This window comes from Hyaena hyaena, unplaced genomic scaffold (assembly GCF_003009895.1).
Source record: "Hyaena hyaena isolate Hyena2069 unplaced genomic scaffold, ASM300989v1 scaffold_14, whole genome shotgun sequence".
Classification (NCBI taxonomy): domain Eukaryota; kingdom Metazoa; phylum Chordata; class Mammalia; order Carnivora; family Hyaenidae; genus Hyaena; species Hyaena hyaena.
Genome location: NW_024080646.1, coordinates 2192968 through 2216254, shown reverse-complemented (window position 1 = coordinate 2216254; position 23287 = coordinate 2192968). Strand labels below are relative to the sequence as shown.

At 43.8% G+C, this 23287-nt stretch overlaps 1 protein-coding gene across 1 annotated transcript in view; it reads right to left on the bottom strand.

The window, feature by feature from the left end:
* Positions 1-8388: 8388 nt before the first annotated feature.
* ZNF521 (zinc finger protein 521) overlaps positions 8389-23287 on the bottom strand; it is a 278497-nt gene continuing 263598 nt past the window's right edge. The window contains exon 7 of the mRNA XM_039217599.1: positions 8389-9172. Within this exon, the coding sequence (XP_039073530.1) occupies positions 9143-9172 (30 nt within the window). The 3' untranslated portion in view covers positions 8389-9142. The remainder of the gene's footprint in view (positions 9173-23287) is intronic.

Sequence of the window (23287 nt, the reverse complement as noted above, 5' to 3'; positions counted from 1 at the left end):
AGGAAAGGCCAAAAAAAAAAAAAAAAAAAAAAAAAGCACAGGCCTAACATGCATTTATTCAACACCAAGCTTAAATGAATTTATTATGCTCCTGGATTATACCCCATAGGCCAAGAAGCTGTCAACTATTGACATTTTCTTTTCTCTCCATGTTCTGAGTTGAGTGTAAATATATTTGTCAAGGGAATATGGTGCATGCTCAGTATATGCCCATTTCATCAGAAGGAAAGCTCTTATTATCTGTAATCACAGTCAACATCTTTGTTGCTTTAAGGAAGGAATGGGCTGTAGCTTGGATTTACATATGGATCTGGTACTTTTCAGATTCAGTTTGGGATGCTGTTTTAACCTTCCTTTTGAATGTGCATAGATTAGCCATTTCTACTGCAAGACTCCAATAATGACAGAGAAATGATTCAGGTCAGTCTGGTGTGGACCACAACTGTTGATTTTCTGCCTTTCATCATGCTGCTGATTGTCCAGGAGCAGCTGACTGTAGGATTTTGGAGCTAAACACTTCAACTGAGATCATTGTCATTGAAAAGATCAAAGAAGAAGGCATTTTGGACACTCAACTCCAATGTCTTGTAGCTACAAATCAAGTCCAGGCTGACCTGGGCCCCGGATGCCCTTCCTTATCTGGTTAATGAGGATGGTGGCCATTGCTGAACGAAGGAACAAGACTGAGATGGAGTATGCAGGTGATTGCTATAGTAGGTTTCTGGGGAGCAGGGAGCTTGTCTTTTCCCCTCATCCTTTGTGCCTGGCACAGAGTGGGCAAACGGCACAGGTGGGTATGTCAAACTAAGTTGGACAGAGCACTATAGTCCAGCTGTTAACTCATCCACATGTGCTTAACTGAACTTCCATGAGGTGGCGTCGCTGAGGGTAGGTAGAAAAAATATAGAGAGCAGATTCCCCATCCTTGGAAGACTCCTGATCCAGCTAGGAAGACAGAACTACTTTTCAAGGAAGACATTAATGGCTAAAGTAGGTTGTGAGTGCAACAGGAATTTCTAGAAAGGAAGTAATGGTTCCCACAGATTGGGGTGGGATTCATGGAGGAAGAGGGGCTTGGTTTGTGACCAGAAGACTGTGCAAAGTTTACAGAAGTGGAGGGGAAGAAGGAAGAGTGTGTGAGGGGATAGAATATATAGAAGTGAATAATAAAAGAAAGGAACGAACTAGATGTGCAAAGGAGAATGATTTGACTTGACTGACTGACACCAGTGGAAGCTGGGTGGGCAAGACTGGTGGGTAGTTGGGCAAGGTTAAAACACTCTTGAAAGTCAAAGGAACATGTATCTTTTGTGGAGGATAATAGACCCTTATTCCAGGGCTTCATAAATGAGGCACATGGTAAAAGTGGTGATTTTAGAAAGACTGTAAAGGAGTCGTGTGATGGATGCAGAGGGTAAGAGGTGCAATGGAGAAAAAGCAGTCATTCTAGAATCAACATAAAAAGAGCCTATATTAAATAAAGATAACATTTAAAGCAACAGCTTTCTTATATAGGGCATCTACTATACTTCAGGTATTTTTAGCCATTGATAATCATTTTGGCAAAAATTCTACAAAGCCTTGTAAGTATACATACCTTCAAATTAGAGAAGGAAATAAGTTTCAGAAAAGCATCTGGGTTACAGAGCTAACAAGTGGCAGGAAAAGATTCAAACTCTATCAGAGCTGTGCCCCTTTTCACTACATTACTCTTCGGAACCATCAATATTTGTTGAACGAGAAAATTATGTGAACTAAGTGTTTTATACAGATTAACATGGCGACTGCATACAAGAAGGGACTTGTACGGGGGCAAGGTCAGAGGTATGTAGACAAGAAGGGTCTCCCTAGAGTCTTGTCATTGGAAATAGAAAGGAGAGGATAAACATGAGAAGTCTTGCCAAGCAGGAACATGGCACCATGTGACTGCTGTTTAAATTATTGAAAGGCAGAGGAGAATGAGGACTGGGTGGGGGGTGGCATAAAGAAGGACACGGGTGACCTTGGGAACACATTTTCAGTAAAAGGATATTGATGGAAGACAGCCTGCAGGTGAGGAAGGAGTCAGTGGTCAGGAAATGGAGGATGTGGGGCAGACCACAGATTTGAGAAATTTGGAAGAAAATGAAGGAAATAAATAAAACAGTCTTGTGAGGAGGAGGCTTCAGGGTCAAGAAAAAAAAAAGATTTGCTTTTTCTTTTTAAGTGAGGAATCCTGTGTGCATTTGAAGAAAAGAGGAGGGTATGCAGATAGGAGGCAGATATTAAAGGAACTAGAGAAAGAGGGGCTTCTGACGTGGAAGGGCTCAAAGGAGCTGGGGTGGGGCGGGGGTTAGACTCGTGGGATTGCCTGATAGAATGTTCCACCGCGAGGAGAATGTGCCACCTCTGTGCTGTTGCATACAGCAGCCACTAGCCCCTTGTGGGCCACTGAACACTTGAAATACTCCTAGAAAGGCTGAGAAACTAAATTTTAAGTATTAATTTAAATTAGTTTAAATCTAAATAGAAACATATTTAAATAAGTAGTGGCTACCTTGTTGGAAAGCACATGACCCTTAGTGAACCAAAGATTTTTGTCTCCTGTAGGAGAGAACTAAAATCTTCCTCTGGCTCAGGAAAGGAGGGTATGGAGGGAGATAAACCAGGGATGTTTCATATGCAGGGGGGAAAAATAACTTAGCTTCTGCCAGGCGAGCTTGATTTTCATGGCTTAAACCTTGGTGAGAGCCACATTATTAGCTCGTTAGATTAGGTGAGACCGCCTGAGTTCTGAGGCATTTGAAATTCACACCCCCATGTAGATGTCATGCTTGGAATTGTAGTCTGCACTGACCAGATGAACTGAAGAATTGCTAAATCTCCCATGGTCCTACCAATATTCACCCTCAGTCCGGAGGCGTATCTTGATCGAGATGCTCCTCGTTCACATAAGACAGAGATGGAGAAACACTCTAGTAGGTTCCTTGGGTTGAGGACCGTTGTTTTGTATAGGCTTGCCCCATATCTGAGTAACAACGAAGCTCTTCTCTGATTTCCTAGTGCCCATTCTGCTTAAACATCCCATGGTCGCTTCCGATCTGGATATTTTAAAGCCCAAAGGAGGTGATTCCCCTCCGAATGATCTCACTTAGACTTAGCAGAAGTTTTCTTGAAGAATTTCCCATCTAGAGAATGGGGTGTATTTCCTGCCCTGTATTCTACAGGTAAACAAAGAGAGAGCCCCGAATTGGCATCTATTGTTGCCCTGAGATAGCGTAGCCGTTATCATTTCACCGGCGTGCTCGCCTCTAGATCGTGGTGTGTGTTGTTCGGGCTGCTTTTCATAGCCTCCGCAGCTGGGAATTCAAGATGCTATACTTAGGCAGAAGTCCATGAAGGAATTAATTGATATGAGCCAGAAGTTGATTGCCATTTAAGTACTCAGCCTCCACCATTGCCAAGTTTCCCTCTTTGCAGAAAGAACTGAGCTTGCCTGCAAACTGGCTCATTCAGGATGTGAACATAAGATGGAATTCAACCTTTAATATGCTGCAACACCTGTTTGGAAATAAAGGGGCTCTGTGCTTTTCCCCCCAAGGAGTTGACAGCTGACTTCATTACTGAAGAATCTGGCGGAGATGGTCATGGCTACTCCTCAGCCTCCGGAGGCGCTCACCCAGGAATGCGGTGCCAGCCAGACCCAAGCATTGGGAACCTTCCATAAACCCACGCTGGGTCGTTTTGCCCTAAACCATCCTTCTTCCTTGGACTCCAGGAGTTTTCAGTATGTCTGGTAGAGCTCCCTCCGCACAAGGGAGGTGGGGAGAGGCTCCGGCCTGCCGGAGCTAAGTGGAGAAGCATGTGCAGGTGTTCTCTAGTGGGATCTGGATTTCCAAACTTCCTTTCTCAAGGGTTCTGCAATGTCGCACCCCCAAAGGCAGAGCTGCCATGCTCTATAGAGTGGAACTTGAGGGTTCATTGGAGTCCTTGTCCAGGTTCTGGAACAGACCCAGTGCTGCTCCAAAAGGCCTAAAAAGCCTGTGGTAGGGGGATCCCCAAAGGCTGTCTCTGATGCCACTTCATCATTCCATTTGGGCTGGAACCCTGACTACATTTATCAGCTTTCAGTGTAGAGGGTCAACCCATTTGGACGATCCCCAAAGCACATTAATCTGGACTCCATTAACAACATAGAATACAGTGTCATCTGACTTGCAACAGACAGTATTGAACTTTTACTATTTGTTATCCATCATTATTTAAAGAAAATCTTTTTGAAATCTAAATGCCCGGGAAAAGGAGTAGACTTACAGAGAGCACACCCATTCGGTGGACTGCTGCTCAGCTTGACCACATAAACACGGAGGCTGCAGAGGAACTTTGAGAGTATGCGTGGCACCAATTTCAAACAAAGCACAACTCAAACTCTTGTATACCAAAACCACACAATTATTTTAGAACAGACATTTCAAATAGTCTGGGATAAGAATAAATAGAAAAAAGAACCGTTGATGCCAAAGGTCAAAATCGGCCATCCAAGAGCTGGACCTGGCTTGAAAAGTGGGTCTCATATGGCCCACACAGTGGGGGGCAGCAGAGTTTGAATAAAAAATGGAGTAGGCTGCCAACATTTAGAAACTGGCACATGGCACTTACCCACCCGGATTGCTGGCTTCCCCTGAGACACTGGGCAATCTGGCCTCACAGGCTGCTTTCCCTCCAGGCGACAGTTGGGGCAGGTGACAGGGAATTTGCTCTCCAGGTTGTCAGAGTCCCCGCTGGGCCCGATCTCTCTCTCTCTCTCTCTCTCTCACTGAGTTTGCAATCCTGGACCAGGTGTAAGGGTCATGAGGTTCTGGGTCATTTCTCCCTTCTCCCTAAACTCAGTATTGGTTATTATGTTACTTTGGGGTTAAAATCATCATTACGGGGCCAATTATAAAAGGTAATGTTGAGGGAAGAGTCTGAGACCCATACTACTTCTCTACTCCTTGCATGTTCTTTTCAAATTTCCAGTCCTGAGTCCAGGACGCCGGCCTGAGAACGTTAGCTGGGCCCAGAGGTTCTCAAAAGTTGCTGTGCTAAAGTTGCCTGGGGCACTCCTGATGCCTGACTTGCTTTCTAGACCAATTACGTCAGACTCTTTGGGAGTGTGATTCAGGCAGTAGAGTTTTTTGAAGTCCCTTAGGTGATTCCAATGGAAAAGGTCCTTGAGAAATCATAGGAAACTTTACATTAGAGTAGTTTCTCAATCTCAGTGCTATTGATTGGCATTTTGATGACTGACAGGATGATTCTTCATTCTGGGGCCCCTGTGCTGCGGATTGTGGAATGGTTAGTAGTGTCTCTGACCTTGACCCATAGACCCAGTAGCCTTCTTCCAGATGAGAACCATGACATTAGATCATAAAATTATGGTCAGGAAGAGTGGCTTTTATACTGGCCCTCTGCCTGTACATCAGGTCTTCCAGAAATTTCTTTGGGACTGAAGTACTAGGAAAAGAAATCTCTCTTAAGAAGCTGGTATAAGGATGCTATTTGGGTGGCTCAGTCAGTTAAGCATCTGGCTTCGGCTCAGGTCATGATCTCACTGTTCGTGGGTTCGAGCCCTGCCTCAGGCTCTGTGCTGACAGCTCAGAGCCTGGAGCCTGCTTTGGATTCTGTGTCTCCCTCCTCTGCCCCTTCCTGCTCATGCTCATGCTCTCTCTCTCTCTCTCTCAAAAATAAACAAACATTACTAAAACACATTCAAAACCAAAATAGAAACACAAAAAAGGTAACCACTTAGTGTATTTTCTCCTCTCCGGCTGACTCTGATTTTCCTAATAACATTTTGTTAATCTTTATTTTTTTTTATTTTTATTTTTTTAAATATATTTTTTTAAATATTTTTATTTATTTCTAGGAGAGAGAGAGAGAGAGACAGCGTGAGCAGGGGAGGGCCAGAGAGAGAGGGAGTCACAGACTGAAACAGGCTCCAGGCTCTGAGCTGGCAGTCAGCACAGAGCCCGACGCGGGGCCCGAACCCATGAACCGCGAGATCATGACCTAAGCGAAAGTCGGACGCTTAACCGACTAAGCCACCTGGGCGCCCCACTAATCTTTAAGTTGACTTATATTCTTAGGGAATGAAGTAGGAAATAAAATATAAACAAGGCACCAAGCAAAAGGAGAGACTGACTGTCCTACACACTGCTTAGTAGTTATGACCCAAGGAACCATTGGTTGTAAGGAAGGACCTGCTACATTTTTTTAAGTTTATTTATTTTTGAGAGAGAGTGAGGGCACTAGTGGGGGAGGGGCAAGAGGGAGACAGAGGATCCTAAGTGGGCTCTGTGCCGACAGCAGAGCCCAGCATGGGGCTCGAACCCAAGAACCGTGAACTGCTGACCTGGGCCGAAGTTGGATACTTAACCAAGTGAGCCACCCAGAGAGCCCCGGGACCTGCTACATTTGAATGACTCTACTCACCAGAGGATCAGGCATGTGGAACAAGGAAGGGTCAACTCCTTTGGCCTCAAGCTTTGTGTGGGAAGAGGCTGAACTGTGTGTGTTGGAGCCCAGCGGCCAGCCCTGTGATGGCCCCTAGGAGAATGGATACCAGCCTCTGCTGCTTCCTGAGAACCCAATGCTGTTTACTAGAAGGTCTGGGAAGTCTCTTAGAAGAGACGCTGTGAAAGGCAACTTGGGATCCATCTCTGGGATAATACCATCACCTGCTTTCCATGAATGAAGAGCAGCTTACATTTAGTGAAATATAACCCACTCGTTAATAACCAGCAGTTTTAAAGCCTTTAAAAAATCATTATTAAGTGTGGCTATTTCATTTTAAATGCAAAATCCTTGAATAGACCAGAGATCTTAATTTTTTTAAATATAGCTGAGTATTTTAATTATGAATGTACTTGCATATTCTCAGCATACTTCATTATTTATGGAGCCGGTGAAAAAGCTTTTTAATTAAATAGCATGCTGGCAATCCATTGTGAAATGTATAGATGTAGGTTTTCCTAGCATTAGAAACCTAAATACACACATGAAACACTGGCCAGCACACATACTTTCACACCATGAGGTATTTGTTTCTGAATGATCTTAAAATTTGACCAATTTTTGTCTTTATTGGTAACAAAATAAATGGTATAATTTTCTAGCACTCTGCATGCTTATTCACGTTCAATGCACTCAATTAATTTAGAACTGGGGTAGAGCAGCGGTTCTCAAAGTGGGACCCCCACACCTGGAGCAGGAACATCACCTGGGAACCTCCTAGAATTGCAGAATTTGGAGCCCCACCTCCGGCCCACTAAATCAGCAATTCTGGGCATCAGATGGGTACCCTGTGATGTAATAAGCCCTCCAGGTGATCCTGATGCAGGCTACAGTTTGAGAAGGGGGGGGGGGTGACCAATCTGGGTTTCATGCATGGGGTCCCTGCTGACAGGTGGTCAGAATAGAGTGAATCCAGGTATGTGTCAGTCTCCCCATCAGAAAAGTGCTGTTGAGAATTCTCTCTTGTTTGAGGTTTAAAGGTCTGCCGGAGGTCCTCAGAGTTTCAAAGAGGTTAGAAGAGTCAAATAAGTGAAATACTTCAAGCATGATGTGGTTGAAAGTTGCCCATCAATATCAGATATATACTTACCGATTTTGACTAAACATGTATATTAGGACTCAACTCACACATTGCCGTTCTGTCCTTTCTCCAAACAAAAAGGCTCTGACATTAGAGGTCCTGCTTGCTCCCCACTTTGTCACAGGCCGCGAGGCCAGCACTCTTCCAGAGGCACCTCACGCCTATGTCAAGGCCGACGACCAGGCTGTGTTACTTCCCCTGCCGGGGGTGGGGGGGTGGGGCGGTGGGAGAGGGGGTGGGGAACCAAGGCCAGGAGGCGGAATGATCTGGAGAAGGCCACACGGGGCGTCAGTGCCAGAGCTCGAACCAACAGCCGGCCTGGCTCCCTGCTCCATGCTTTGTCTTCTGAATGAACAAAGCTGCTTCTTAAGTACACATAAGCCAAACTGCCTTTCAAATTGCAGCCATCTACTTTGAGTTCAGATTTGCACAGCATGACATGAATTGGGCTGCAAATTATGCAGAAAACAGCCATCACATCCATCTGTGATGTCAGAATCCTCCAGTACAATGTGACCTGGTAAGATCGGAGGGAGGAGGAGTGTATCGGGTCTGATTCTTTCCCGATGCAACATGATGAATGTCCTCGTGGCTGCATTTGGCCCAGTGTGAAAAGGTTAAATATGATTGAGGTTATCCTGTGATATGCTCGAGAGCAGATTTCACCTCCAAGGGTGCAGGCGATTAGATTTTCTTTAATGGTAGAGTAACTGGAAAAAGAAAACACACAAACACACTCATACCTAATGGTAAACTGAATTTATTTCCTCTTGGAAAACAATTCCAGTAATCTCCAGGTTCAGACCGCAGAGTAAACATTAATAACAGTAACATACAGGTTAGTTCAACTGATTCAAGAATTTGGCTGTGTGAAATCATTAAGGAAAACCTTGAACACTCAAAGCTTCAAATGTATCCAGGAAAAAAAAATCTTTGACAGTCTACATAACAACTATTGCATATATAGTGATGCTACCTGTCACATTGCAAGGCTTACAAATATATATACGGGCCTTATCCAGCTGTGGGGTTCTGTTCTGTGAGAACATCTCTTCGTGGTTTGCAAGAATCTTCAGCAATAAAAAATAGTCTTGGATTTAACTGTTGATATACCAAAAGAGAAATTCTAGGCTTAAGTGTAAATGAAAGGAAGTCCAAACATAGTCTCATTTTGTGAGTTGTTTTAATCTGTCTTCCTCGAAAATACTTTCTCTTAAGCCATTTTGCTCACATTTTTTTTTAAAATCTTTTATCTTGCCTGAACAGGGCCCAAGTCCACTTGTCTTTATAAGACCACTTTAGTATCAGACGACATAATACATGTGCAACACTTTATGTACAAGGAGTCTATCCGGTGCTCAAAAGTTCAAACACATGAACATCCAACAGTTTTGATAATACAAGTTTTATGGTACAATACAATGTTTCTGAATATTATACATTAACAATGAGAGTTTCGTGCAAAGAGTAAAACATGTTCCCTTTTTGTGCCACAAAAGTAATTCTCCTTGAGAGACTGCACTTGCACTAACTGCTGTGTTGGGTCATCGTATGATTCTGTAATGAAAAAGAAAAGAGGGGAAAAAACACTTAAGTGATCTCAACTGTCATCAGACCGAGGATCTATACATGCTGGCGGATTGATAATGGCGGGAACTCTGTTTCTGCGAGCTGCCGGATAGGTGCTTGAGGGGGCCCTGACCCCTCGCTGCCCCCCAGTGAGTATGGGGTAGGGGGAGGAGGAGGAGGAGAGAGGGAGGGCCAGTGGCCTATGGGAGGTGAGATGATTGACCCACGCCTTTCCTCTTCTCTGCCTCTGCCAGGCCTTCCCAGAAGACCCTCCCCCTTGCCACCATCTCTTCTTATCAAGATAAGACCTGCTTTTCAAAGACCAGGGTAGCACTGTTTTAACAGTTTTATTTATCTCTGCGTTATTTCCATTAAGAGGCTTTTGTTCTCATCCCTCTTAGGTGGGAACGACTTGACAGCAGAGGCCCTATCTGTCCCTGAATATGGTCTGTACAGGCCACAGAGGGGGCAGGAAGCTTCCCCAGCTCCTCTCCTGGGGGGTGGGCTTGGGGCTGTCACAACATGGTCCAGGCACACATCACAGCAGCTGCACCCACCCCGAACCTCAGCGGAAGCAGCCTTTGCTGCGCTTTGGTTGTCTCCTCTCCATCCACATAGTGCGTTCCCTTTCCGAGTGAACAACCTCCTTCTCAACTGTGAGACGCTGTATACTAGGACCCGCAGCTTACACGGGGGATGGCCCCAGACCCGGGACATCGATTCGGAGCATAAGGCTACAGACGGCCTGATGTCTACCTTCCCTCCTTTACATTGTCCCTGAGCCGTGACCTCCCACCACTGAGCTTACACACCCTCCTGGACCCATCCCTTCTGCTCAGAACCTTGACGTCTCGCTCAGAATACAACCACTTCCATGTTCCTCTCATCAAAAACCAACTTCTCCCTCCTCTGATTGCCTCCTGCATTTATAGTGCTCATAGGTCTTGTCTTTGGTTATTTGTAGGCCTGGCTCTCTCCCTATGTTAGAAATTCTGGTGTTCGTTCATGTATTCATTCCTTCACAAACACAAACTTGCATCACCACCTGGCGCAGCCCACAGCATCGCAGTCATTGTAAAGACCCGGCCAAGTGAATGACTGACTGGCTAGCCATGCGCTACTGAAGAGAATGGGATGGTCCCTGCCTTCACGCCTTCCAAGTGTTCACAGTCTAAAGAAGAAAGGCACATGGGCACAAAATGGCAGAACAATATGGCACGATTTCATCCGAAATGAACACAGGAATGCCATGATTACACTTAACCCTGCCTGGCCTCTGGAGTAACACATGTGATACGTGACATTTGAGCTGATGCTGGGAACACGAAAGGGCACGGGGTATATACGGAGGGCACTCCGGGCCATCAGGCTCACTGACTAAAGGCAACGAAGCGAGAATACACAAGGTATGCTGGTGGACCTGCAACTCGTTCAGATTGGATGGAGTCTCCTAGCGTGTCCTGAACCAAGAGTACTGCTGAGAAAGGAAGATGGAGGGTAGTTCAGGGCCTGCTTCTGGAGAGCCTTCTGTCCCTTGCTAAGGAGTTCAGGCTTGGTCATGGAGGTGAAGAGGGGCTATGGAAGTTTTTAAAGTAGAGATTTTATTTTATTTATTTTTAAAATGTTTTTTATTTATTTCTGACAGAGAGAGACAGCATGAGCAGGGGAGGGTCAGAGAGAGAGGGAGACACAGAATCCAAAGACAGGCTCCAGGCTCTGAGCTAGCTGTCAGCACAGAGCCCGACGTGGGGCTCAAACCCACTAACCATGAGATCATGACCTGAGCTGAAGTCGGACGCTTAACTGACTGAGCCACCCAGGCGCCCCTAAAGCATAGTTTTTAATCCTTACAGATCCTTGCTATCTTTTCATCCCCCATGACTAGCAAATTGCCTGCTCTGTGAATACTTGCTGAATGACCGGACGCTTGCCCAATCAGGGCTGAGAGCACTAGTGAGGGGGACAGATCTGTGAAGAGGACCCAGGCTTTCCATTCTCTATTTCAAACTTCATCCATTTTTGAGGCCTGGCGACAATGATGAGGAACCTTATTTCATGCTCCCTTGCTGAAAGCATACCTATTGTTATTAATTCAGTGAAAGATAAGCCTGGACTTTTTTTCTCCCTAGTAGCACTAGCCTAATATGCTTACAGGAACAGACCACAATTTTTATGCCAAGGCTTTTTCTTTGTGTCGATTCTAAACACTTCTGAAAATTATCTGTCACCAATAGGTGGACAGTAAGAGTAATCAAAATACCGAGGAGACTAAAAAACTTTCCTATTTCCTTAAAAATGAACACAGCGATGATCAGAGAGTTTATAAACAATACAAAAGTTTACACGTTTTAAATATCCTTTTGTCGGATATGCCTTTTGTTGTCTCAAAGGGTCAAGTCTGATCAGGTTTTTCGTGTATGACAAAAGTCACCTAAGTGATAGGACACCGATGGACAGTGGATATTTTTTAAAACCAAAGTTAAAAAACAAATTTAATAACATTAGTTTTTGATGTTTCCGTGCTTACACGAGACATTCCACACTCAATAGGATTCTGGAGCTCAATAAAGGAAGATATATTGCAACCCGTCCGGTGTGTTGGTATGCGCCTCTATTGAGATACTGCAAAATGAAAACCTGACGTGAACTGGCTCTAAGAGTTGGCAATAGTTGTGTCTCGGATGCTTTCATCCTAAACCAAAGCCACAGAAGCCTGTTCAGAGGTGCAGAGAAATGAACAAATACATAGGAATCACTTATTACAATAGACTGAAGTTGCTACTATAAAGGAGTTATGCTTTGCGTATTATGAGAGGAGAAGGTAAATCATTTGACAGACAAGATCATGGCTTGTGAAATTCAAGCTCACACAAAAATAAAAAGCCCTAATATAAATAATGTGTAACTGGGAAATCTGGCACGAAACATGGTAAAGGCAGAAAGTTCGCTCAGTGGAGAGATGCACGCATACCGTTGAGATTAGTTATTGTCATGTTTTTCCTTCCCTTTTTTTTTTTTTGCTCCTGCTCAACTGAGGGTGAACTAAGACAGGCTCCCCTAGTCACGGTGTCCACCACCAGTGGTGACTGTCAGGACAGGAAGGGGGAAGACTGATAGGGAGTCTTGGGTAAGGCACATTTGCATTGAAAACAAAAGAAACGCAGTCCTCAAAGGCTTTCCGTCCCCACCTTTGAGGAACCCCGGGGCTGTGGGGCTGTGTCGGTTCCCCCAGCCCTGTGCTTTATTCTGAGTCACTGGAAATAGAAACGGCCTGATTTCATTTTCTGAAGGAAGGAACGGGTGTCTGAACAGCATAGGTTGGGCTGGCTTTTAGGAGTTGGAAAGAACAGGCTCAGAGCAAGAGTGTCCAGACTTCACTGAAGAGCCTCTATTAAGAGATACAAGAAGTTGCTTCATGGGAGCCTTCTCTTTATTTATTTACTAAAAAAGGTTTTTTTAAGTTTATTTATCTTGAGAGAGACAGAGACAGTGTGAGTGGGGAAGGGGAAGAGAGAGAGGGAGAGAGAGAGAATCCCAAGCAAGCTCCACACAGAGCATGACGCAGGGCTCGAACCCACAAAACGGGGATAATTCACTATCAAGAGTGGATACTTAACAGCCTGAGCCACCCAGGCACCTCGAATTCTTTTTAAATCACAGACACGATTTCTTTTTTTTTTTTTTATTTTTATTTTTATTTATTTCTAGGAGAGAGAGAGAGACAGCGTGAGCAGGGGAGGGTCAGAGAGAGAGGGAGACACAGACTCTGAAACAGGCTCCAGGCTCTGAGCTGGCAGTCAGCACAGAGCCCGATGCGGGGCTCGAACCCACAAACCGTGAGATCATGACCTAAGCGAAAGTCGGACGCTTAACCGACTAAGCCACCCAGGCGCCCCCACAGACACGATTTCTTTAGAAAGGGAGAACCCGAAGCAAGTGGGAATGATGAACAGTGGGCAGGAGAGGCACTAAGCCCAGAGAGACGGTGGGCCATGGGCATTGTTCCCTCTTGCTCCGGCTCCGTCCGGGACACTGGGCAGGTCCTGAGTCACGGCAGTACAAATGTGGGTGCCTCGCAAGGGGGCTGTCAGCGAGCAGCCTCCTTCCACTGGAGAGTTTGGTGCTCTTTCGGTCCAGAGGAAACCCCTCCACTCAAACAAAGCAGTGGGTCACATCACCGCTCTTTGTGGTCCCCGAAGTACTTTAATGCAATGACAGCTTCTGAGGAAAAAGATCTGCTCCGATGAAGGGAAAGTGTTTTACATAATCGAGAACACCAGCGCAAATCGAGGGGGGCGTGGGAGGGGGTGATGACAGAAAAGGAAGTAGGAAGAGGAGAAAACTTGTGAAATCCCACAGAGAGCCATATTCTACTCTGCAAAAAGCCATCTCTTGGAGACCCCATGTCTAAGTAACTGAAAATTGCAAACCATTAATCCCAGTTATGAACAGTTGTTTTACACGAGGGGGGTTTGTGTTAAGAAAAAAAACAACAACCAAATCCACCGCACGCCTTAAAGCTTAAAAGAAGACCCATCTCGGTATGATACCTTAATAGCCAGGTTTCAAAAAGCCACTCCCCTTACACTAAAGGGCCTCATTTGGGAGGAGTGGTTTTTTCCCCCTATAAATGTGAAATTAAACATAGAAAGCTAAAAAACAGACAAGGACCTTCAAACTTCCCTTCTAGCACTATGCATCTCTTTTAAAATATGAGATGCCTTTCATTTTACAAGACTGGAATTCTCATCGTGGGCTTTGGCACTCTAACAAATGATTAATTCAGCCTCCGCCTTTCTGAGAGCTGACCACATTTACTGGTCAAAGGGTTTAATCCCATTTAAAATGCAATCCAAGCAAAATATTTTTAAATAAAAAATAAAACACCATGATCTCCTGAAACTGTTCGCCTTGGCCAAGCTATCCCATTTTCCTGGGATCTGGAGGTGAATTTGAATATTCGCACCAACAACAAAGATGAAGTGAAGCTTAGGAGGAGGAAAGCGTGGGGAGGGGGGTATTCTACTTTCCCAGGGAGGGGAGTTTAAGTGCCCACTCCCGGAAGTTGCGCCTCAGAATTGCCCTCACTTGTCCAAAATTTTGGTAGAGGCCCATCTCCTCTGGCTTTGTAACCCTCTGTTGCCGTCAGTAAAATGTTAAGTAGCAACGGTCATAAAAATAAAAACGGCGTTCGAATGGAAGTTGTGTGAGATCTGTTGATTTAAATATGTTAATCATTTTTACCATGACTTGCCTATTTATAGCCCTTTGTCTCAAACCAATTCTGACAAGCTTTTAAAAGTAAGAAAAAGAGCCAGTGTGCTATTTGAAAAAGGAATGAAAACAAAAAAATAGAAATAACAAGCTTTCCACTAATTCACCGTGCCATCAGGATCCTGAATTTAAACGGCAGTTGTATTCAATTTAAATGAGATGTTTTCCAACCAGATGAAATAGGAGGCAATTGTGGCTCTGTAACAATGCAAGGCGGGAAGAAATAAAAGAAATATAAAGATTAAGTGTGGCTGTTTCTTTCAGCAGATGGTGACAGCGCCCTGGCAGCCTGTTGTTTTTTCTTTAGTTGAAGAACGCAAACATCCGTAATCAATCATCACTGATTAACTAATTATATTAGCCTTCCTTTTATCACCAGGGTTGGACCTTTATCTGTAAACACTATGGACAAACTGTATGCTTGTACGTTTCCAGGGGCATATTTCAGCCCACATATAGTCGTGCTGTTACAGGCTGCACACAGAATTCTACATTACCGTCCACCTTTAAGCCCTACTGCTTTTTTATTTTTTATTTTTTTTAAACAAAAGCAATTGGTTTCCAACAGGCTGGATAATAAGTCTTTTGACCTGCATTCTTCTTTGACCCATTAAGGTCACCCCTGTGCTCGGGCATATAGCTGACTTAGGAAATGCCTGCAAGTCCTACATTTCATCTCCTGCCCACTCAAAATAAAGCTTTCTTTAAATGTGTCTGTACGGGTCCCTGAAGGCCAAAGAGGCATCCCTGTAGTGGGCAATGGAGGGACAGAAGCTTCTGCCTTTATTAATGAATGCAGACCATTATGAGTCTGGCTGGCTCCTTCCCTGTTCCCAGAAGCATATACTGTACGTGACTTAAAATGCTAGAATATTGACACAAAGCGAGCCGGGCACCCCTAAGGAAAATTACTCCTTGGATATAATGTAGGCTCGTAACAGCTATTAGAGTACAAAATAAAACCCTCCGGGATCAAACTGACATATACCGCATTCCACCTAGTCCTCAAACATTAGAAGAATTTCTTTGTGAAGGCATTCTCAAGGACAGCATTAAACTGACTTTTGTAGCAATCTGCAACAGCTTTTTGGCTCAGAGCTTTTAGTACTAAATCTCTGGTTTGAATCAATACAAGTACTATATCTTCTACATTAATCAATACATTTGGTTCAATACATGTTCTATTAAATTATACTTTCTAATCAAGATTTTTACATTTCCACCCTCTCTCTTTTTCACCCCCAACTTCTTTTGCTAGCGAAATAGTTTTAAAAGTGTAGGCACCTAATGACGACAGGATACTGACTGATTTCCCCCACACACTAGAGAAAAACTATGGCAAAGCGCAGCCTTTAGACACCTTAATAAGGTTAATGGGATGTGAGTGTAATAAATGAACATTTTCAAAGTCCGCACAACTACAAAAGTACTCAGTTTTAAGTTAATTTAAAGTGAATTGCTACAGCACTAGAAGTACCATTAGTAATGTTCTAAAAATTACACGGAAGACCCAAATCATCCAAAAGTACCAATCGGACCCCATTTTGCCATGCCAAAGTTTCCACTCTCCACAATCCATATAATTCCTGGCTGCAGAAATGTTGGGTAATTGTGTTTCATGAACCTTACCTGGGAACCCCCAGGAACGTATGCGTGGGTACGTGCATTTTTGTAAGATATGTTCTATTTTAATGGGTATTCTTTAAAAGATAAATAATGTTTCCCAAAGTGTTCTGGAAATTTAAAAACATAAATAGCCATTTTCATAGCCAGGAAAGTTGACTTATAATTTTTACTTTGGTAGAATTTACTAAACTGGGGTCCTACCCTTTTTGTTTTGACACAGCAGAAACTGTCATGATATGTTTTTTCCCCTCTCTTTAATGCCATGAATGTTGCATTTATGATCATGTGTGCACTGACAGAATTTCCCTTTGTATTTTGTCACATGGTAATACCTTCACCATGAACTTACAGAGACATGGATGCATTTTCTTTTGACATTTAACAGTTCACATGGGCTTGGCCTGACATCCCAAAGCATTTTCTGGATGACACCAAGTTATATTAAAGCAAAATGTGAAAGGGTGTCATTAGAAGTGACCAGAAAAATACAAGATCTAAGGTAGAGAAAATGACCATTAGGTTATTTAGTTCGTCCCCTTGCTAGAACAGAACTGTTTTATAAAGTTTGGACCGCAGGCTAATTTGAGGTGTTTCTGGCAGTGACGTTCCCTTCACATCTCCCCTAAGGAACGATTTCACATTCTGATAAATTTCACTGAATTACATTTTTATTGTTGTCATTGTTCTTTGGACATTCATGCTAAGGAAGCCTAGAAAAGGATGGTCTGAGATAACCTGGAAGCCTGCGGACATTGGCATGTTCATGAGTTTATGTTCAGAAGTCTTGGCCATACATTTGTAGCATTAAGTTCTTCTTTCCCATCCAAAGGAACCCAAAAGTCAATCCAGGAAGCCATTTCCTAGTCATACAGAATGTGTCATTCAGTTGCTTTGCTCTAGAGAGAAGCCTACAAATTAAATAGATTCTGGAAGGCCAGTGGGACCTGCCTTTCAGCGGTCAACCTCGACACCACTGACATGTTGGGCTGGACAATTCTTTGCTTGGCGGGGGTGGGGGCGGGGTGGGGGCTCTCTGCACTGTGGGATGTTTAACAGCATCTCTGGCCTCTATCAAAAATGTGCCAGTTGCTGCAACCACTGTCTCTAAACATTGCCATGTATTCCCTGGCAGGGGAAAAAAAATCACCCCCAATTGAAGATCCCTGTTTCACAGTGTTTTGAAAACACACTGAGCTTGGGTCATACACGGGAAACGTTACCATCGTCGTAATTCCATTTTTCATTGAGAGCTTAAAAACGATAGTAAAATTTCAGTTGCTAGCTGACCCTTATCTCTTCCACATACCTGCCAGGCTTACATTTTCCCATTTTGGAACTGACAACAGCACACAATATCTACTATGTTAAGAGGGGGAAAGTGCCATATTGGAAGTATAGACTAAAAAGACCACAACAGCCACTGGGAAACATATTATAAGTATGAAATTTATGTTTTAATGAAAACAGTGAGTTGAACTCCTTGTTTACATCCAAGGAGCCAAAAGAAAATTTAAATCCAACTATACAAAGCCAGCAAAAGTGAAAGAGAGGCTGGAGCCAAAAGATGCCGTCCGGATTCTAGAAGGGCGGGAACCCAGCGTATTATGGGACAGAAGGCTTTGATGGGCAATACAGTCTAATAAGATATTCAGGGATTAAGTCAGTGCTTCACGGACAGATGTGTCCATGTGCCAGTTGTTGCTAAGCTTTAATTTTTCCCCCTGCAATGTTTAATTTATCACACTGGCGCTTTCTAAACTAGAACATCTGTAAACAAGGTTAAGAATGACCTCCTTCCAATTTTACATCGGTGAACAGTGCCCTTCTCTGTGCTCTAATTTTAGATACCTTAAAGATAAATAAATCTGTGGAAGGAAGGGAAAAAAAAAAAGAAGCCTTGTCTCACACTGTAATGTGTTCATCTTGGGCGAATACAAATTTCCTTTCCACCCGGCTCTTGATGAACATCACTGACTCTTGCTGCTCAACCCGTATTCAGGCATCCTCTTCCCAGTCAAACTCAATTAAACAAACTTCTGCTAAATATTTAACAGCCTCGTGTAGTAATTAGTGGCAAATAATGGGAGCTTAAATTGATAATTGCTCAGAAATGTGCTCTTGCCAACACTACAAGTTTCCTGCTCCTGCCTGTTCTCTTAGACTTTGAATCCCAGAAGGTTTTGTTTTTAAAGGACTTAGTCAGTGAGATTACCCTCGGCCACATTAGTTGGCCCAAGACCTTGCAGTCAACTTGGGCTAGTTTTGCCGCCAGCCCCAAGATTCTACCTGCTTCACTTTTTTCATTTCTGTTTTTGAAATCCATTGAAATTTAAAGTTCCATACCTGAAAGCTGCTGGAACAGGGCATTGATTTAAAAACTGACTGGCAGGCTTAGGATTTAAACTCTGGTCCACTAGATTCAAAAGGTCATCTGATTAGAATGAGAGACGCACAAGGCTTGTAATTTATATTCAAAAGGTAACCTTTGTAGGGAGAAGGAGGGGCAAGGAAGGACTCTTTCTGCTTTTCCGTTTGATATGGACAAGGATTCTCTTCACCCACAATTCCAATAATTATGAAAAATAGTTTATTGAACTTGGACAAAAGGCAAAAGAAATGCCACTTCCTAGTAGTGTATTACTTCTTTTATTAAAAACACCACCACACTCTCTAGGAGGTAAACCCTATGAAGAGTAAGTCAAACATGTTATAAATCACTAAGAGTAACAGAAAAAAGTCTTTCCCCATCAGCAGCAGCCAAATGCTTGTCTACTAGGGCATTTGCTTTGGTAGATACGCATAAAACGGATAAAACCATAAAAGGACAATGTTTGACTTGCATCATTTACATGATTAAACTGTGTAAGTGTAAGCGTGTGTGCGCACATGCGTGTACATGTGCACATCTATGCCAGAGCTGAATGTTGACGTGAGCATGTGCTGTGCAGAGGGGGGAATGTTACATCCTTGCGTCGGTTCTACAGGCTAAATCCTCATGTTTCCCTTTGATCTTTCTGTCCCTCATTGCTCATATATTCCTCCCTGGAGAATGCAATTCAAAGGAACCCAAAGTACCCCCCTTTTTAAATTCTTTTGTTTTAAGTTTATTTATTTTGAGAGAGAGAACATGCGCATGAGCAGGGGAGGGGCAGAGAGGGGAGGAAACAGAGAATCCGGAACAGTCTCCGCAATGTCAGCGCAGAGCCCAATGTGGGGCTGGGACTCTTGAACTCATGAACCACAAGATCATGACCTGAGCTGAAATCAAGAGTCAGACACTTAACTGACTCAGCCACCCAGGCGCTCCTGCCCTTGTTTCAAATTCTAAGAAAGTCTTTTTAACGTCCAAGTATTTCACAAATTCAATTCTATTTGGGTGTCCCTCACTTTTTTTTTTTTTTTTTTTTTTTTTTTTTTTTTTTTTTTTTTTTTTTTTTTTTTTTTTTTTTNGAGAGAGAGAGAATCTGAAACAGGCTCCAGGCTCCGAGCCAGCACAGAGCCCAACGCGGGGCTTGAACCCACAGACCGTGAGATCATGACCTGAGCCAAAGTCAGATGCTTAACCAACTGAGCCACCCAGGCGCCCCTGGGTGTCCCTCACTTTTAAAACAAAACAAAACAAAACAACCCAACAACTCTTGTTTGGAGAGAGGAGAAATAATTTCACACTCAAGGTGGGTGCTTGTTTTCTTGCTCACTCTTTCCTCTCCTTTTTCCTCTGCATGTTTCTGCGTACTGTGGGAAGTTTCCAGTCCCCCTTCCTCTAATAATCTCCCGCCTCCTTATTCCCTGGGATCACCCCTGTTTATTAGCCGGTTCACACAGGCAGGCACGGAGAGAGGAACACGGGAATGCTTACGGTATTGTCTTCTCCTTCACTGAGCCTGGTCAGGTCCTCAGGTTTATTCATACTTTCTCTTGTGCCTCATCTACTCTTGGCATCTTTCGGGCCCTGCAATGGCAGAGCTTTGCTCCGCTTTCCACCCGGCCAAGAAGAGCCTCTGTTTGCTTCAGAAACTCCCATTCTCCTCCCACTGCCTGGTGGTGGTGACAGTTCCCTCACCTCTCAGGGTACACAGAGCTTCTAGAGGGACAGCCTTTTATCCTCCCCACCCCCCACCCCCGCACAAAGATGTGCTGTAACTATGGTGAGAGCAATCTATAACCCTTAAATAATTTGCTCCTTCAAGTTAATTTTAATTCATTACAATAAAGCAATATAATTAAAAAAATAACTCTTTAAAGTGAAGTATTTAACATGATCCTGGAAGAAAGACAGCTCTGACTCACAGAGGGCCAGGCGGCAGGCACGGGGCACACTCATGCAAATTCAAAGGTGAGCTGTACACCAGTACACACAGCAACACGTCCATGCATAAAGGGCCTGGCAACAGGAGGCCGCATTCTAATCAGTCCTCAAAGGAACCTGCCACACAGAAGTGGCACTTATTCTAATTTAAAGCCCTCATGCTTTGCTTCAGTGTTGCAAAATTTATAAAAGAATAACTTCATTAAACCGCCTGGCACTTCAAACGCAAATGCAAACCAGCCACAACACAGAAGGAGCCGGACAAGAGGAAGAGAAATATTCCCAGAGAGTTGTTAGCTGGGATATTAAAATGAAGCCTGCGTTTGGGCGCTTCTCTTGCTGATGGCCGGGTTTGACGTGCCACTTTCCTACCAACAAGGACTTCTGCCACACGGCTCTTTACTTCTGTCACAAGGCCTGTTGCTCCTCAGAGTCTGCTTAATAACACTGGAAATCTTTCAAAGCGGTTCGGCAAGTCACGTCGCATGCAGAAGTACATCTGGCACTACATAAATGAACACCATTCAATGTCCCTTTCCCCGTCTGTGGAGGGGAGATTGATTCTGAATGCACACTATTACTTACAGTTTCCATTTGCCAGGGTGTATATTTCAGACTCTCCTAAGTTGTTGAAAAACTAACGTAAAAAAAAAAAATTCCCCCCTTAACCTCGGTCTTCAAGAAAGAAAGCGGTCATAAGGGCTAAGTGGAAACAATCTGCCCAATTCCATGCACGGCACTGGAGAAAAGTTATTGTCACATCCTAAAACATGCACTTTCAAGGAAAATTCGTTTTCTCCTCTGAATCAAAGAGTCAAAGAAATGCTACAGTAAAATAACTTCCGGCTAGATTTCTAAGCTACAATGCAGTTTGTGTCAGAACACCCATCATTTCATGCTAACTGTCAGCATATTTCTCCAAATCATTTTATGGGGGGTGGGGGCTGTAATGCAAAGACAAAGTGAGAAGCCTGTTGAAAAGCTCTAAACCTCTGAGACACACATGTCACTCATAAGCTGTACTACACCCTGAGATCTTGAGATCCCAGTAACGAATGACCCCTTTCCTGTTCAGTGTTTCTCAATACTCGTGTCTGAATTTGGGCCGGGATTCTGTGTCAAAGGGAAGAGAGCAAGCACTCCAACCTGGTGAAGATGATAGTCGGCCCATGATGGAGAAGGGGTAATGACCTCAGGGTAAATCTCTTAAGGTCAATCTCTGCAAAGGCACATAACACAAGACGTTATCCCAACTCTCTTTCCGAACTGGGCAGTGGGCTCAGAAGAGAGACTTGCTATTGGACACTCACGTCGGGCTGACCAGTGGACAGATAGATTGACACCATAGATGTGAAAACAAAAAAAAAAAAAAAAAAAAAAAAAAGATGCAGTGTCATGTGATTCCTATCATTCCTAGGATAAACAAACACTGACATTAATGCTCTACATCTTTAGGAAGATGTTTTATGGTGCTGACAGCTCTTTTACATTCATATAATGCAATGTAGCGGTGAAGGTAGGTTTCTATTATTTTTCTTCTCCATGAATAAAATACGGCTAATCAGACGGAATGAATGAGCTAATTCAATTACAGGCAGCCTTTATTGTGCAATAAAATATGGATTATTGATCTCATGGAGTTGGCAATGCATGATGCAAATTCAGTGCATGAGACCTGAAGTTTGTTTGTATTCTTGATAAAACCAGCAAAACAACGCCAACTAATTCAACCCAGTGCTTCAAAAGGGGAGGGATGAGAGATCACCTCACAGGGCTGGCACGGGAGCCTGAGGGGACCCTGTTAGCAGGGGAGCCCATCCCTTGTTAGACTGCTACAATGAAGGAAGGGGGCATGGGCCGGCTCCTTTGGCCCGTCTGTGGAGAGGAAAGTGAAAACTTGTTTGGTAGACTGAAACTGACTTCACAGGCACCTTGCTACAAATTTAATCCGGTTCTGTCATAAGAATGAATGTGTTGTTGTAGATTTGCACTTGTTTGAAATATAGCGCCGGACTGTTCTAGCAGAATCCTTTGGTCTTTTATTTCTTGAAGAAAAAAGAAAGCAATAATCAACCCTGGTTAAAAAGAAAGCAGCTCGGACTATGAGGGTCATGTGGAAAGGAAAGCATATGCAGCTGACACTAAAGGGAGAAAAAGAAGGTGAGCTCTGATAGCCGATGTATATTTCACACCTCCATTCTGCCTTCCCATTTCCCCCTATAAATCCGCCCCCAGATGCTGGGGCCTGCTGACTGCTGCTTGTACTCTGCGACAGAGTGCACACGAGACTGTCTCTGTATTCCTTATAAACTTCTCCATGCCCTCCCTGAAAAGCCGGCACTCTTCCTTTCGTCCAGGTTCATCCTCTCTACCATTCTGAGGACCACAGCCGAGTCCGCCCACCGCCCCCCTTCCCCGCCAGCGGCAGCACAGAAGAAATACGCTCTTTTCTCCCCTAATTTTTTTTCTGAAGAGTCGAAATGGGTTCTGTGTTTTGGTAGGCATCCCTCCAAAGCATAGGTAAGTGTACATGTGGCATGTTTTCGAAAAAGACTCCAACGGAAGGGAGGAATCAGAGATGCTAAACAACACCGTGCAAAGTTGCAGACTGTTCGGCTACAGTCCAGAAAATGAATCCAATTTTTCATTCTGTCGTTATAAATATTTCATTGCAAATGGTACTGATTTTCTGCAACTGTGGTTAAGCAAAGGGCCTCTGTGTGAATATTTAAGAAAAAAAAGAGAGAGAGAGAGAGAGAGGAGGAAGACAACGAGGAAGAAGGAGGAGGGGGAATGAAAGATTAGCCACCAATTAATTTCTTACTTTACATGTAAAAGATTCGGGGAGAAATTCAACAGTGATGTAGTGTGTGACTCAAAGAAGGAGAAGAAAA